The sequence below is a fragment of the Trachurus japonicus genome, chromosome 18 (genome assembly GCF_045865225.1).
Source record: "Trachurus japonicus isolate A0001 chromosome 18, Traja_1.0".
NCBI classification, from domain to species: Eukaryota; Metazoa; Chordata; class Actinopteri; order Carangiformes; family Carangidae; genus Trachurus; species Trachurus japonicus.
Window position 1 is genome coordinate 18,893,624 of NC_140924.1, and position 17,629 is coordinate 18,911,252.

Below are 17,629 nucleotides of genomic sequence, written 5' to 3' on the forward strand. Positions count from 1 at the left end.
AATAGATGATATACTGGTGAGCATCTTACATACAGTAGTTGAAAATGAAAGAAGACCTCTTGGGGGAAATGGTTGTCATATAAGGAAAGACATGATTAATAAGGATGCCTAAACACATAATGATTGGTTATTATTGCTTTTTTGTTTGTTTCCTTTTTGATTGTTTGTGTGTTGGTTTTCTCTTTTCTACTCCTTAACCCTGAGGAGATTGTATTGCAATGTATTGTCAACATTGACAACTAAATAAATAAATATAAATTGTAAAAAAAAAAAACCCAAAAAAACATGTAGGGACACAAAATGAAGATTGTGTCCTGGTTGTGTTTGCCCTCCTCTAGTTGAGTGTTACACTGACTGCAGCACGCTCTGTACTGATTTTCCTCTTCGTCTCTCCTGAGCTGTCTCGATGACTGAGGTCTAACACAGACACACAGCAGCGAGTGCATCTGCAAGTCGTTCTGCTCTCAAACAATCACAGTTTGCTAGATTCCTCTGTGACCATGCATATTGCGAAAATAATGTATCGGCCTTTATCTTGCACTAAAATGTCAGCGACCACCTGCATCAAATTGAAACAGTACGCCGTGCAACGCAGAGATTTAACAGACGGACGATTAAAAAGCCAATTAATTTGTCATTACGCAGGCGGCTGGCAAGTGTTTCGGCTTGATTGTCTGCAGTACTGGCTTGGTTTTAGGCAACACACTCAAACAAAACATAATTAAAGCACTGCCACAAAGATCATCTATCAATTCTGCGGTGGGACCCTTCAAAAGAATTAAAGTCTGAGTTTGAGGGTTTCCCCATGGAAAGAGGAGCCACTGCCTCACCACTTCCACTCAGCAGAGACATGTCCAACATTTCTGTCTAGGGAGGAATAAAGATTAATTATTATTATTGAGAGGGTTTCAATTATTTCTGATCTCCATCAAGTGATGACGTGGAAGTTATAGAGATGTTATGCATGTTGGCAGAAGTGTGATTGAAACCGAAAGGGGCCATTGTTCTCATATCAGTTCAAACAGTCCTGTTCAAATGATATTGGCTAAAGATATTTACAGATTTAAAAGAGATTAGGAGGAGACCCAGAGATTACAACACAGGAGAGAGGAGAGGTCGGTGTTTTTATGCACAAGAGAGAGAGAAGAGAAGACAAAGAGACACAGCTCTCTACATCCCGTTTTTTCACTCTTCGTTCCTGCACTTAAACCTGTGTATTTGATGTTATATTATTACAATTCAGTTTGTTACAGCTCATGAATATGTAGATTTTTCCAAAGCCAGCAACATTAACAGTTGTATGTATGTATGTTTACATGGACACGCCTGCCTTTGCATCTCCATGATACTATTTATGGTCATAAACAAACATACACCAGTGCAACTTGTGCTGACGCACTTATCTGAAATCTAATGAGTGTACAGTCATGAAATAATAACTCCTAGAGTCCCCGACATTATAAATAACCAGTAGTAAAGAACACAAGGGTAAAAAGGCAAAACGCTCTGGCAGTAGATGAAACAGATGTTTAAGTTCCTCAGATGGATATGCAGGGAGCAGAAGTGGGAGGCAGTGCAGGAAGAAAAGGGAAAAAAAGGCAGTTAGTTTCAAGATGACGGCAGCGTTTTCTTGTCTCTGAATGTAGAGCAGAGAGAAGTGGATGCAGGAGATGTGATTTATAGGAGGAAATTGAAGGTGGAGAGCAGGATGTGGTGCGTCCAGCTGGGAGTCTGTCTCAGTCCTCCGCCCCCCTGAACATTATTGGGTTTGTTGATAGTGATCTGCTCTGTTGACAGCTAAAACTCCATGAAGTGGAAAAGCTGCTTATTTAACTTTCACCCACTGTGAGCTCGGAGGCAACCCGAGGCCAAGTGGTCTTGATTTGGAGGAGACTCTGACAGGTGAAGGAGATGAGAGACAAGAGAAACTAAAAAAAAAAAGGAATCCCAGAGGTCAGCCTCCGAGGCACCAGCATGTTTCAGTGCAACAGCTCCTGGGCAGACACAATGTCGGTCAGTTTGTGGAAAGTGGTAGGAAAGGAAAACAACACAGCGAAGCTAAACATGCCACAGACGCAGCTTTTTACTGGGTTTGTTGTCTGTAGACGCTGGCTGCTGCTGCTCAACCTAAAGAGCCGCCTCAGGGTCGACAGCTCGTCCAGAGAAGTGACATATGCTGTCGGTGAGGAGGACGAGACCAGCCGCACGCTGTTGTGTTTAAATTTTATGTCGTTTTACACAAGATCTTCACTCATACGCCTGCCAAGAAACATGGCTGCTGCTCACGCTATGAGTACTGGGTTGATTTATCTCTGACTCGCAACATCTGACAGTTGTAAGAGGATTCCGTCAGCATCAGCGCTTGGCACAGACGAAATGGCAATGTGAGTGATTTGCAGTTAAGTCTCAAACACAGGCTAACTTTCCAGATCATTTCCAACCTGCTAGACTGCGACTCCCATCGTGAGACGAGTTGACAAGTTGGTGAGGAGAGGGGAGGACTTTTTGGAAGATGAGTTCGATACGACATATTCTCCACGTGTCCTACCTGTGCACTCGTGATGGAGACCCTTCCCGTAGTAGCCCTTCTCACAGATGCAGTCGTACTGCCCGGTGTGTGTGCCGCACATGCAGCTGGCCATCACGTCGCAGCAGTCGCCGTCTGATTCGCACAGAGAGGAGCAGCGGGACCGATCCTCCTGGATGTAGCTGCCTGTGGGGAGGTCTGTGGGTGGGAGACAAACACAGAGAAGTGCAGGTTGCAGCGGGGTCAAAGTATCAGACAATTCACTCTGAGAGTTCACTTCATTGCAGACTGTTGAAGCTGTATTTCAGAGGTCAAACAGGGTTGACGGTGCAGGAGGAAAAACTGCCCAGGGAGTAAAAAATGCCAGTAACTGTTTTCTGTACAGCAAGCCAAAACACATCTGTCGGGCAGTGAAGTTGTGTACAAGTCTAACTGGAGTTTATTTTTCTTCATATCATGATGATATAATAAAAACACTCATTTGCAAAATGTCAGTCAAGAACTTCTGTTTATAGTTGTGTACGGTGCATAATTGAGACTGACTGCAGGCTGAAGTAAACATCGGCTTTCCACACATCTGACGTCTCACGGAATCAGGGAGCAAAGTGAGCAAAACACCTAAACCACAGGACAAATAAACAAATACGAGTCGGCAGCTGCCACAGGAACACATGTACAAGAGGCTAAAAACAAACGGCCACATCCTCTGTTCCTTTGATACAATCACCAAAAAATCAGTAGTTACTGATAAAAGCCCATAAATCTGAGCTGAGACGGTTTTCTTTGATGCTGCCAGAGCCAATGAGGACAAAGTCGGCAAAGTGAAAAAAGAGGATCAGGAAGAAGATGAAGAAGTTATAAGTTTTATGTTTGTGTATGGATATACTGTATATGTCTATACTGTATATGTATGTATACAGTATGTATATATTTGTCGTGTTATTCCTGGTATGTTTGCCTCATGCACCATTTTATTGTAAAATGTTTTGAGACCATGTTGCATGGTGATTCTACACTTTAAATAAAGATTGACTGATTGATTGAAGAAGAGTAAAATGAGGATGAGGCAGATGAAGACGAACAATAAGAAACAAGAAAAACAAGATGAGGAATAGGAAGAAAGAGGATGATGAAGAAGGAGGAAAATGAAGAAGATAAAGAGGATAAAGACGGCGAACACAAAGACTAAGACAAAAGACAAATAAGATGAAAAAGATTAGGAAAAAGAAGTAAACCAAAAAGAAGAAGGGAGTAGGTAGGTAGAGTAGGTAGGTGAAGGTGAGGATGAATATTAGGAAGAGGAGAGGTTCTGGTGTCATCTCAGTGATTTGCTCCATGCGCAGCTAGAGTGGTTTTTGAAATGTGGCTCCGTTGCTAGAAAACAAAAAAGCGTCTCCTCTGTGAGGCTTGTGTTGGCAGAGCGGCCGGGCACACTTCAGGACAGAGCGTGAGAGTCGGCGGAGGCTGAGCTGATAGTACGCTCTGTGTTTGGTTTTCACTCCCGCAGCCTTATCCTCGCGCCGTCTCGCTGATCTCTGCTGCTGCACCTACTGTCTGGAATTCCAGCGGTGGCGTGAATGTGAACATGCACGCAACAGCCTGCGAGAGTGCATGTGCGTGATTTACAGCTTTCTACACGGCCGCTGCTGTACTTAGCTGTGATGTTTTATGGCTGTATTTTACGTCTTAAAGCCGCGAATGAATCCCTCTTTTCACCAAATTGTGGGAAGTCCCCCTGAAGTGTGGGAAAAAGCGCTCTGCTCTGTCCAATCTGCGCAGACACGAGGCCTAATCGTTGTTGGCAGCACACTGCAGAAAAAGACCATGTGAAATGTACGTTGTCAGATTCCACTGAAAATATTATCTGCTCGTTTATAAGTCAACACTGAGTTTTAACAGGGTCAAAACCTTCATCTGAGAAATATTGCTACAGGTCAAATGGAGCATTGAGGCTTCAAAGAGAAAAAGCGCAGTCACGGTAACTCAGACGTTAATTTACCAAAACATAGGGCTTCATGTAGCGCTACTGTAAGCAGCTGTAGTGAAGGTGGGGAGGGGGATCTGATGTTTCTCTGCAGTGTGAAGTAAGAACACAGATGTGTCTTTGAACGGGGGTTCCCAAAGTGGGGGTCGCAAGGCACCGAGAGTGGGGTCGCCAGATGATTTCCAGGAATCAAATAACATTTGAAAATTATTAGATGTAATTGTTAAAAAGATACAAAATAATAGTTAAAATTAAAAATAAAACCATGCAAATAAATTTTCCTCCCTTTTCTTTAGATGCCTACAGATCGTGTCTATTGGGAAGATGATGTCCAAGTGGCTATCTCCAAAAAACTCATTAGGAGAGATTAACATAAATGTAAATGTGCACAGCAACAATGTTCACATGTGCACTCAGCACTATAGTTCATGATTTGCACATGACAGCAACAATGTTCACTCATAAGTTTCATGGATATTACTTTGATTGAGGTATTCTGCTTTTATCTTCTTTATCTAGCTACAGTATATATAAAATCACTCCCTTGTTGTGAGGCTGTTCTGTTCTTCTGTGTCGTGTTTGGATACGTCAATTGGTGCATGGGCTTTGTGTGCATGTCACCTCCGGGGATAGTGTGGGTCGTCAGTCAACGGCACCGTAATTTTGGGGTGAAAAGTTTGGGAACCCCCTGTCTTTGAATATAGTGACCTGACCTCATGACCTCATGACCTCATTCTTCTTACCTTCATGCAGTGCGCGACGAGCAAGCGCCTCAAACTCTGCAAAGTTGTGCACGAAGTAGCAGTGCTGATCTTTGGGCTGCGACGCCATGTCGTGCAGCTCCCTGATGTTTCCCTGCCAGATGCCCAGAGTGAAGATCTCCACGTTGCGTTCCCTCAGAGCGGCCGCCACGGGCCGGGGGTCCCCGCCGTTGGAGTAGCCGTCTGTGATGAGGAAAATTACCTTGGTGGCGTTGGCACGGGAATGACGCAGGATTTGCTGCGAGAGTGGGGAAAAATGTACGCTCATTAAGTTGAGAAGTAAAAATGAATCAAATCTTTGTAATACTTGGTTGGTTGAACTTCGAGAGGAACTTTCAATTTAGTTGCATCATGAAACCCAAGAAACCAAAGTATAAAAGCGACAATTTGTGGTTTTACAGGGAATTACATACTGGACTATTTCCTGGCCAGGCACAGTGACTTCCTGAGGTCTTGTCATCACTGTGATGAACTCCCATAAAACACAGATTGTCATTTTTTTTTTACATTTTGGTTTTTGTTCAAACTGAACAACCATAACATGACATACAGTATAGGTGGACTTTGTTATGTCACGACAAAGTGCTGCATCTTGTCTTTATGCTTAACTCAGCTAGACATTGGCTCCACCTTCATGTTGAATGGGCGGATATATGACAGTGTAAAGCCCATTATTGTGTATTCCCAAAAAAGTCCAACTATTCCTTTAAAGTAAAAAAAAAAAAAGATTAAAAAAAGTTGAATAATAGTAGACATTGCAAAAAACACAAAAATGAAGCTGACAAGCGAGACAAAGTTGTGTTGTTCCTGCATTTATTATAAAGTTTTGTCCATTCAAATACACACATCCATCCCACGCATGGCTCTGCCTGCCAGCTGCTACCAGCACAGCTCCAGCTTTAGTGACATGACTAAATTGAATAACGAAGAACGTCACACACAACCACTAAAAACAGCCCTCAATTCTTGGGTTCCTCAAAACCCTACATCAGCAGGAGAGGCAACAAGGGCAGGACGGGGAGGAGGGGCAGGAGAAAAAAAAAAAAAGGTGGGGGGGAGAAAGCTCTACAATTGTAGTTATTTCTCTTACAGACTACAGACTGCCTGCCAGTGGTCTGAAACCACGAGAGAACACTGGGCAACGCAGACCGGGCTGCTGTGTCCGCCCCAGACACCGGCTATAGTTCCCAAACTAACTTTAGCCACCGTTTACAATCCACCACATACAATTAGACAGGACATTAAAGTCAGAGAAACATATCTTTATTTTCTCTGGAGTAAAGAGAAAAAAAAAAAAATAACAGGACCATCTGCTAAGCTTCGCTGAAGGAGGCCAAGCTGAGAGTGTCTGGGTTTGTTGTAAGCGTGCTTTAAACAAGGTTAAAGGAGTCAGTGGATGAAAACCAGCGAACAATGGATGAAAAGAAAAAGATGTTGGAGCAATAAGGTGGAGGAAAAATGAGCCAAGATGAAGTCAGTAGGACAGATATCCACTTACTGACTTACTGAAAGCCCAGAGAGGTCATGGGTATACTATAAAGAATTTAAGACTGGAGCGAAACAAAGGATGTGTGTGAGTCCAAACAGGACGTAATAGCTGCACATGACAGAATGTGAAATACAGGAGGCGCAGAGAGGAGACATGCGAAGGGTGTGACCACCGGGGGAGGCCAAACGGAGCAGGAGAGAGAGCAAGAGAGAGAGCTCTGGTCTTTATTGTCTAATTGGCTAAACTTCAAGCGGCTCTGGCAGGAGCGACGTAATTACAGAGCCCGTGGAGCGAGGGAGTGAAGGAGGGCAAAAAGGAGGATAGAGAGAGAATAGAGGAAGAGGGAGAGCTATGGTGCCTCTGATCCTCAAAGCTCTCGGTGCTCAGGGGAGGTTCGCCTTGCGCGCGCTCCCAGCTGTCAGTGGCTGCCACCCTCCCTGGTCCTGCTTGGCTCCTACATCCGTGATGTTTGTGCCTATAAGCGCTAAACATTTATAGCCTTTTCATGCCAGGGCACGACGACAATGAGTGGATGTGTGTTGGTGTGATCGACCGTGTCCGCTTTAAGTGTTTTTCGGGGTGTTTTTAGGTCTTTTATTAGGCGTCTGCTCAAAGTGCTGCTGGGTCACAGCGGTTTCTGCACTGAGCCATGAGTCAGTGGCTGGTGTTAGCGAGTGTGGAGATGCCACCAAACGGAGCATACGCATGCATACCCACTAATAACACCCTTCTGAATAGTCTCTGCATACTTTAGGTCAGAGTATTAACATAAAGGCCACCGCAGGAGCCAGCGTGTGGGAAGGGGATGCCCTTTACAGTAACTCTCTGCATGTACCTTATCATTCAAGGCATTTTCACTGCAGATAATGATGCGGCCGCAGCATCCGACAAACAAAAACATTCACACTCACATCGACAGGAGGTGATTCACAAAACAGGAAAGAAAACAAGTGTATAAAAACTAATGAATATTATCTACATTTTAGCAGATTTCGTTTTGTTCTGATCATTATTGCTAAAGAATAAAGAAACGAGTGGTTCTGTCAGAGCTTAGGGATGAAAGAAAGGTTAAACCACAAAAGGTTAACAGACATGTGTGAGAGACAGCCAACAACATGCTATAAAAGCTCTGGCAACTGCAAGTCATTTATTCTCTTGTATCAATACCAAAAAAAAAGGTAATCTTTTCGTAAACTAAACAGATCCACTTCACAGTCAGGAGTCTGAATGCAAGAGAAGACTTAAGGATTTAAGTGTTACTTTCTTAAGTTTCCCGGCTCGTAGCAGTCAAACACCTTGAACAGCTGCCTGTGTCAGCTCCAGGCCTCTCTGCGTCGTACATTGCATGTATTTTTTCAATTACGCACTTGGCAGGCCCTTCAATGCAGGCATTAGTCCAAAAGAAGAGATAATAAGCCAGCAGCAACGGGGCAGTTTAAGTGTGTCTGGTGTGGAGCCGATGATATCTGTCAGAGCAGCAGCGATAGCACAGGGACGAGCGGGCCCGGAGGGATTAGCGGTAAGAGCAGTGAATCTGTCCCCGCTCCAACACGCCTCAGACTCTGGCAAGAAGCAAAAGAGAACAGGGAGAGATGATGCTCCATATGTGGAGCTGGTGGCTGCTTCTACAGAACAAATGTAGTCGAAACTGTACATACAGTTTAATGCAGGGGTGTCAAACGTGCAGCCCGGCAGAGGGTCCAATCCGGCCCTCAGGATGAATTTGCCAAGTGTGAGAATTTGAAATTTCACATATTTTTATCAAGAAATTTCAGGTTGTTCATCATATATTTTGTAAAAGGATAGTTCATTATCTGTAAACATCTTAAAGAGACCCCGAGGAGTTTGCTTTTGGTTATAAAAGAGTCTCATATTAGTGTGGATTAATCTACGTTACCCATATCGTTTTGTTTTTATAGTTATTTTGATATTATTATTTAGTGGTCGACTCGCCCAGCATTTTCTGGTTTCCTGGTTTCCCGGACGCTGCCCGGCGGGTCATGGGAATAACGCTGTTGGATCGCTAGTTGGCATCATTTATGGTTGGGACTACGATGGTATCTAATCGTCTTTGAACCTCTGACTTTCGTTCTTGATTAATGAAAACATTCTTGGCAAATGCTTTCGCTTTTGTCCGTCTTGCGCCGGTCCAAGAATTTCACCGTGTGCGCGGGAAATATAGTGTGAAAACACTTCGCTTTCCAAAACTTCTTGTAGTCACTTTAATAATGTGCTAAAACAAAGGGAAAAATTCAATGTTCTTTTTATTGATAGGTTATTATGCTATTATTTTACTGGTCCGGTCCCACTTGAGCTCAAACTGTGCTGTTTGTGGCCCCTGAACTAAAACGAGTTTGATACCCCCCTGGTATAATGTCATAATACTGCTGCACCAATACAGTTGGAGGGGGAAAAAAGTGTACAAATGCACTCTTTTATTAGAGTGGCTATAATGTTTGTGGTTTGATAGACTGCCATTCAAAGCACCAAAACCCAACTTCTGTTGTTCATTCAGTATAAATAACTACTTGAAGTCTCTGACGAACAATAAATGTATGAAGTGATGAGTTCAATAAGAAATGCATCACAACTCGAAATCACATATTACCATATGCGCCATAGTCCTGTCGTTTGCCAAACCACCGGTGAACCGCCAGTGTTAATAAATGATATAGATAAAAGGTGAAAATGTGAATCCTTAATCTGACGGTTTCAACATCTCCAAACAGATGCTTGTATGATTCCAACTTCAAAAGCAAGGCACCTCGCTGCAGCTGGCAAGAGGGACTAGGAAACCTTTCCACACCTTGAGGGGCTAACGACGGTGCCAAGGTACCCCAGCTGTTAATCAAAGGCTTATATATGCATGGCAGCTATTCTGAATGCTAAATGAGGACCCCCTCCGACCCCCCTCCACCACCACACTGCTGGCCTCCAATCAGCCCCCCCTGTGACTTTGATCAGAGCCTGAACCCACCTGGCTTTGAGCAAAGCTGCTTAATGATTTGTTTCTCTCTGTGTGTTTGCAGCAGTGGGAAACCACAGTGAAAAAAAAAGAAAAAAGCCAATGAAAAAGTGAGAGATGGAAAGACTCTCATAGTCAACTTTAATACATGAGTCAAATGTTTAATATTTTTATTAATTTTTGCATTTTTTTCACTGACTGCCAAAGTATTCCTCTTTGATTTGGGTCGCTATTAAAACGCATTCATAGAAATGTACAGGTCAGTCAAATTAAGTGTTGGCTCAGTTGCCCCGCTGTGCAGCGCGTGTGAATGAAGATGAAGTAACGCCAACACCTCACAGTACGATGGATTTAATCATGCAGGTGTTACCGTTTCCGTGTGGTGTTCTTTTTATTTGCAAACACCGACGCCGAGCAGTGAATCCTTGCTGGACCCTTACATCACTTTATTACGCAATGTGACTCCCTGCTTCTCTGCAAGCTCCTTCAGCATTAGCTTTGGTTTTTATATGAATTTTAAATGTCTTTAAGCTCTTGTTAATGAAACGTTAGATCTGAAGCTTGCTTACACTTCTTTCCAGGCATTACATGGGCAATATTATTGTTCCAATAAAAGGAAACCGGTTCTTGGATCCCTGCATTTCTGGCTTCATTCATACTCATCTCTTCAAGTGTGTATTATAAAACTATTTTGTTTACATTTAGCCACATGCGTGCATCTCCGCTGGCCAGATCTCAAGTCTGACTGGAATCTGTGCTGGTTTTCCGAGGCTCCGTCCAGAGGGTGGACCACAGCAACAGCCGAGCAAACTAAGTAATAAATATCCACAAATTAAACACAGGCAAATCACTGTTTGCACAACCACACAGATCACTCAGCGGCCGAACTTATCAGGCATCAGATAAAGACTACAGTTGAATACAAACACTAAGGTTGAATGTTTTCAGTCGTCACCTTGACTCCAGAACGTTTCTTCTTCTGCCAGCACCGGAGAATGAAGACCACACCAGAGTCAATCAATTATTGTCTTATGCAATTTCTTGTTTCCCTGGGATCCACCTTTCAGAAGTAAAAACAAAAATCTTATTTGCAGCATTCCACAGGGGATATAAAAAAGAAAAGAAAAACGCAACCCAACTGCATCCGTTCGGGAAGCTTTCTCTCCATCAGTCGGAAGTGAGAGTGCTTGTTTTTACAGGCTATCTGCTCTTGGCTTGGGTGGTAAGAATAACAACAACAACACTGCAGGATCCCAACAATTACAGACACTAGACTCAACTCTAGTGTTGTTGAGCAACATCTCAGGGACACATAGTTTGGATATTTGAGATAAACTGGGTCACTTGCAAAGACACTTCCTGGTTTCCTGGTCAAATCGGTGAAAAGCCGTGATCTTTTGTGCCACAAACAAGTTGTTTTTGTTCCTCACAAATTGCATGCCTCAAAAAACTTCTGCATCTTTTTGTGATCTACTAAGATGACTCCGATGCAAGAGTCGTAACTTTCAAATGTGCTTTGATTTTTAAAGGTAAATTAATCCTGAAATGTTTTGACTGGACAACACATGTAAAGCACATGTATCTCCTTCTCTGTTTGCATCGCTGAATATTTGCCATCAAGCTTCTCGCACATTGTTTCATGCCACATAATCTCTGTCTTGCAAAACTTTATTTCACAAAACTTTCCATGCACAGAAGGGAGTGGGTGAGACTTACACCATGAGGGTAAGAAGCTTGGTTTCCACATGGGCCACCCAGAATGCCAAAGGCCTTACAGGTGGCCTTGTATTTCTTTTAAGTATATATACTGTAAAACATGTATCAATAAACATTTCTTAAGATTTTAGATTGGTTTCCTTTCAGCCTGTCTGTTTCTGTTAAAGACAGTCTGTTATGTTAATCAACTTGCAGAGACTTGAAGCATGTCTCAGATACAGCAGGCAAGCCATCTCATAAATGTCATATCATGTTTTTGGCAATGTTGGGTTATAATTGCAGGAGCTCTTTCATGCTGCTGCATTTGAGGAAGGCTCCAACACCCATGATTTAGAACTGGCTGCCAGAGAGCAATGCCTGGAGAGGTGCTACTGCGAAAACCAAACCTATGGTGTTTTGTTTTAAAAAGGTTTATGTATGCATGCAAGGTAATATAACTGGTCAAAAATAATTTAATTCAAAAGCTGAAGAATTGTTCCTTAAAAAAACATGGCATACTTTGGGGAAATGTTACGTAATGAATCAGGCACAGATTGACTAATTTTCTATTTTTAGGTTTTTATGGTGAATAACTTCTCCGCTGTGGCAGGACAGGCAGCTGAAGCCGTCCTGCTCTCCAGCTGTTTCTTGACAATCATTCAGGACAGGCTAGAGTCAGGAACATACAAACCGGGATGACACCGCGCTCTGTCTGTGGCTCATGACAACTGACACCACAACAGATATTTCTGAGTATTGCTTCCCAGTTGGAACAATAAAATTTGTCTCTGATTTATGAGCAATTCAATACAGTAGGAAGTGAGCGCTACAAGTTGTGGGAATGTCAGAGCATATGTTAATGACATGTGCTGAAGGGTTTCTGGCCCAAGAAATAATACAATGCTCCTAAAAATTTACAATTTGATAGTATTCATATTGTCAAACCCAGGACACCATGATTATACTAGTATTTGGGGGGGAGCACCTTGGGAGGAAAGTAATAATGTCCTGATCAATTTGATTTAGATTAATATTATAAATATCAATGTATAAATCATAGAAATATGCTGCAACACTGTACGATTATGAATCAACCTCCTATTAAATTACATTACATTACATTAATTGATTGATTGATTACATACTGTATTTGTACTGTAACTGTGCTTGAAGAAAAGTGGATGCAGTGGATTTTTTTTGTGTGTGTGTGAAAGATCTCTCATCAATCATTGTTGTTATAAGTAGAGGTTTTGAAAACCACAGAAGATATTTTTGAAGTTAGGCAGAGACACCGTGGATAATTGTTAACCTGTCTGGGCTACGGCCGGCAAAATGTTAGGGATGGAAAACTATTCCTAGAACAACAGAGTCATTACAGGAAAATACTCCCAATTTGGCAACCGCTGACTTTGCTCACCACGAGCTAATGATTTTGAAATCGTCACTAAGGTCTGCCTGTGTAATGTGGATTTGTAAACAGGCCCGAAGTGAACCCGTTTTCACTGAGAAGTGTGTGACGGCATCCAGAGTGATGGGGGAAGAGAGTGCGGACAGTCAGTTAATTGCCAGACACGGTAGACTGGACGGCTGTGTGTGTTAGCTTGACTGTTTCTGTCACAACACCATTCATCAAACTCAACAACTCAACCAGGAACGACGAGCGAGGGCAAGACGCAGAGCGAAAGACACACAGAGAGAGAGAGAGAGAGAGAGAGAGAACCAGAGAGAGAGGTTAATTCCACAATGTGATGCCAAGGGGAAAGGCTATCTTGGCTGGCAAATGAGAAACTTGTTCAATTATCCAGCCTCTGGCCTCTGTCTTGTTCCTGGCGAAATGAAGCACCGAGAGACGCATTTTAGGCACTGACCATGCTGCAATCGGACACGGCATTCTGGGTAATTGGACGAGGAAAGCCCGTTTGATTGAGTGGGAGGAAGAAAAACAAAAGCAGTTACGGACTGAGTGCCACTTGGACGATGTCGGGCTCAGCCTGGTTTGGCTCCTGTCATGTGTTTTTTTTTTTGGTATTCATAATATCTGCCATGTTCATGGCAGGTGTTTGATATTCTTAAAACTTAAATGTATTGTGTCTTTCAATATGTCCATGTATGGTATGTTTTCTTATTGGATTTCATACTATAGAACATGTGAACTCATTTGTTTTATTTTTGTGGGCACTTGCATTTTGAATATTGTCCAGTCAAAATGTGCAGTCACATAGTCTGCACAATATGTAACATAAAACCATGCATGTTACTGGCCAGTTTCATTCATTGTATATTTTGGAGGCCTGTGTCGTTTACACTTTTAATCTGACAAAGACCAGTGTGCTGCAACAGCAACTATCTTGATAATCAATTAATCGTTTATGTATATTTTTATGGTTTATGTTTGTCCAGTGTGAGGGTTTGTTTGTTTTTCCAGTCTAATATTGTCGTCCCTGCGTTTTACAGAAAATCTCAAATTAAAGAAGAATTGGCTGATTAATGAAAGGTGGAAATAATCGTTAGTTAGAGCTCTACTTATATTAGACTGTTATGACTACGTTATAAGAGCATATACATCAAATTCAGCTTTTTGTAAGTGGTGTCTAGGAGTTACTCTGTGATTTCAAGTAGGAGGTGAGTGTGATAGTGTAGCAAGAGTTTTCTTCATTGAATGTTGTTCTGTTTAGGCTGCTGTTTACAGAGAAACTGTACTGCTGCGAGAGAGAAAAACGGATTGATTTATATATGTACAGTACATCCTAATACTTAATTCTGGTATTTCAGATGATCTTCTGCCACTGAGCTGTGTGGTTTTGGTGAAAAATCATCTACGTATGACAGAAAAAGCAATTTTTCCACAGAATTACGCTGAAGAGTGGAGGAGATCCCATGAGTTATGTAATATTGGTGACACTCATGAGATCATCGCCTCGCTGGCCGAGCACAGAGCAGCCACGGCATCATCTCCGAGGCTCGGCTTCAATTTTTTGAAGTAAACAAAGGCAACAGTGTGGTGAGGCTCTTCTTGACTACAGACTGGTGCGTTGAGAGAAATGCTTATACGTAGGGAACGATCTGGGGACTGTCGCCTGCTCAAGGCATCCGTGAAAATGTATCCCGTCTTGTCCCAGACTTAGCTCAGACCGCACTGCACAGACATACGCTGCATTTTCCTTTGTTGTGTTGACTGTTGTTGCTGTAGTTGCATTTCTTCTTCGTGTTCCTCTAGCTCTCTCTCTCTCTTTCTGCTTGTCCTTCCATTCTTTTCTTCTCCTGAGGGGTTTGTTTGTCTTGGCCCCAGCTGGAGGGGGAGATTTCCTCTAATAGAGCGGGGAATTGGAGAGACGTCAGTGTTTGTAGTACAGATTAATGGAGAGGTTTCAACTTATTGATTCTCCTGTTTATTCTGGACTCGCCCCTCGTTGGTAGGATAAATTATATTAGACCTCATAACATCAAGAGGAAGCTCATGCTGGGAGGTCATATGAGGGAGGGGGGGACACATTTTGGGTGGTATTGCTTGGGGATCATATGGAGCTGGCGTAGGTTGTTTCGGTTTCTAAAAGGGCTTTAAACCTCATCATAAATCAAGAGAAATTTGGAGCAAAGACGATGTTGCACATAGTTGCTCTGCTAAAAAGCTCACTGAAATACCAATACAAATATGCTGTTGCTGGGAAACACCTGTGTTTGGTGTTTGGATACCCTGAATTGAAACTGATCATATTTCTATGCTTTTGTGCTCTCCGCTGAAAATTGGTCGGGGGTTCTGGGTGATCGGTATCGTGTCTTGTGGGACGAGTTTCTTGCCAGGGTTCCAGACATGAACTGATTAAAGTTGAGGCGATTGCGTGTTTTGTCTCTATATTTGGGCAAATACTTGAAACAGGGTTTCTTGCCGATGCTGACAACACAACTAATAGTTCCAGGAGACTGAGATCTTGCACAATCAGACCTTAGGACATGTTTCTAGGGAAGATCACATAAAAAGCAAACAATAGAGAAGGCAGGATGTAGGCTTTATTTGTGGATTCACTTTCATGTACCAATTACCTACTTATAGTCATTCACACAAAGAGACATACAGACAGTCAGACAAACACGTACACACACACACACACACACTCAGCAAAGAAAACAAGCCAATGGAATCTGGCACTCTCAAACTCTAACCTCAACATAGCAAGTGGTTTACTAATAGACCTACACGCTTTAGCCCATAAAAACATGTTATTTAGTTTGCCACTACTGGCTCTTTCAAATAGTTCTGGTTTCTTTAGGTGCCAACATATGACGCTTTTGGTAATTCCTAATCTTAAGATGCCAAGATAAATCCATACACTTTAAGAACTTGTTTGATTTGTGTCTTTAATTACAAAGCTGTGGACTTTATGAGGGTTTTTTTTGTGAGCACGGAGCAGCAGAGGTGCAGTGTCTGAGTGAGTTATCGCTACAAGATGAACAGTTGCTTCTGTGCCAGTTGATGCGTGGGCATGGCATGTGTTTGACTGGTTTTAGCTTTGTAATGAGGAGATGAGTTGAGTTTTAGTTTTAGTCGTGATTAGTGCACATATGGTTGGAAATCTTTGAAATTAATATTACATTTCCATAATCTTTAACCCTAATATCAGGCTTTTCTTGGTAGAAGTTTGATCCAAAAGAGTACGCACCATGGTTAAAAGAATCATGGTTTCAACAGCATGGCAGCTCAGTGGAACTGCTTTTTTTCCCACTACGAGCAAGAAACCACTGGTTTCTAATCATATACGTACATGGTTGATCATGGAAGTTGAACCCAGGCCACCAAAGCTGCTGACAGTCAGTTCCTGTCCTTGCTGACGCCTCCCCGACCTTTGACCTTGCCAACAGGGTATTATTCTTCAAAGCCTCCTCACCACTCAGTTTCTGAATGGCACATTTCACTTGCACACACACACACACACACGCATGCACACAGGCTGGTGTCAGCAGCACCTATCAATCGCTGAGCAGTATTTTAAGAGAGAGGGAATCTGTGTGTGTGCGTGTACATGTGTGCATGCACGCTCAGTGGAAAGAACAGAGTGTGAGTTTAAGTGAGTGAGCGTGATGTGTGTAGGAAAGCGTGTGTTCCCGACCACATGTGTGAAGTTACCCAAACGGTGTAAAGCTGTAGACACGTCCAACGGTGAACTAATTTTAATGTTGTATACACTTAATTACTAACTACATTCGTTTTCATCAATAAAACATACAGTATGACAGAACGTGTGATACTGATAATCAGCTAATGATAAAGAAGAAGTGTGACATGTGATAACAAGAAGAACACAGGTGTAATTAAAAAACTTAACTTAATTAAGGCTACATTCCTGTTATTGGGTTATTGTGTGCATGGTTTACCCCGAGGGTGCTCAGTCATCATCAACGTTATCATTTACATCTGTGATTTTCCTGCTATGACAAGTCAATATGCCTGCTGTGAAAAAAATGTCTGCTGGAGAAACATAAGTAGAGGTCTTCAGTTCTAGCCTGGTCCCAGATGTCTGATTCACCACCCACATCTTCTGTTTTTTTTTTTAGTAGAGGGGGGAATTGAAATAAGTCTGGCGTTGTGATCACTGACAGCTTTTTCCACACTCAGAGAATGAACCGAGCCAATCCGAGTGTCGTAGATGGTGTTTACGAACTGGAACTTAATGGTCTTGTACCAGCGCCAGGAGCCATTGCAAACAAAAACGGTGACACGCAGCGACAAAAAATCGATGCAGCTCTCCCTGGGAAGCTCTTCAGGCGCCAGTGTTTTGTCAGTTGGTCAAATAGTTACACGCAAAGTTACACTTAATATCTTAATTTATTGAAGAGCTGAGTGTGTAAATCAACGACAGAAAAGAGCACTGACAAAGTATTAAACTGTTTTGTGACAATAACCAAGTCTACTTTATGTGCGTGTGTGTGTGTTATACATGTTTACACACTGGGAGCTGAAGTGGTGAAATCTGACCTTATAAGCTATGACCAGCTTCTGTAGACTCCCCACTTTCTGCTGTACATGAGATTTTTTATGACAAGCTTACACTCCTCCTTTCTGCAGCCATTAAATTAAAAACCTCTTCACTGGGGAACAATTAACTGTATGTAGGTAATGCGCAAAAAACGACACAGTGATGGATGCGTAGTGGGCCGACGTGGAGAGGTCTGAAATTGCATTCGTTTCTGTCGAGGGGGGGGGGTTATGGAC

The 17,629-nt window shown here is 42.6% G+C and overlaps 1 protein-coding gene across 4 annotated transcripts in view; it reads right to left on the reverse strand.

The window, feature by feature from the left end:
- The window catches only part of svep1 (sushi, von Willebrand factor type A, EGF and pentraxin domain containing 1), a 102,782-nt gene that overhangs the window by 66,868 nt on the left and 18,285 nt on the right, over nt 1-17,629 (reverse strand). For all 4 annotated transcript variants that reach the window (XM_085759863.1, XM_085759864.1, XM_085759862.1 and 1 more), the window contains 2 exons: nt 5,255-5,510; nt 2,549-2,725 (listed from right to left, as the gene is read on the reverse strand). In XM_085759863.1, coding sequence (XP_085615989.1) covers nt 2,549-2,725; nt 5,255-5,510 — 433 coding nt within the window. The remainder of the gene's footprint in view (nt 1-2,548; nt 2,726-5,254; nt 5,511-17,629) is intronic.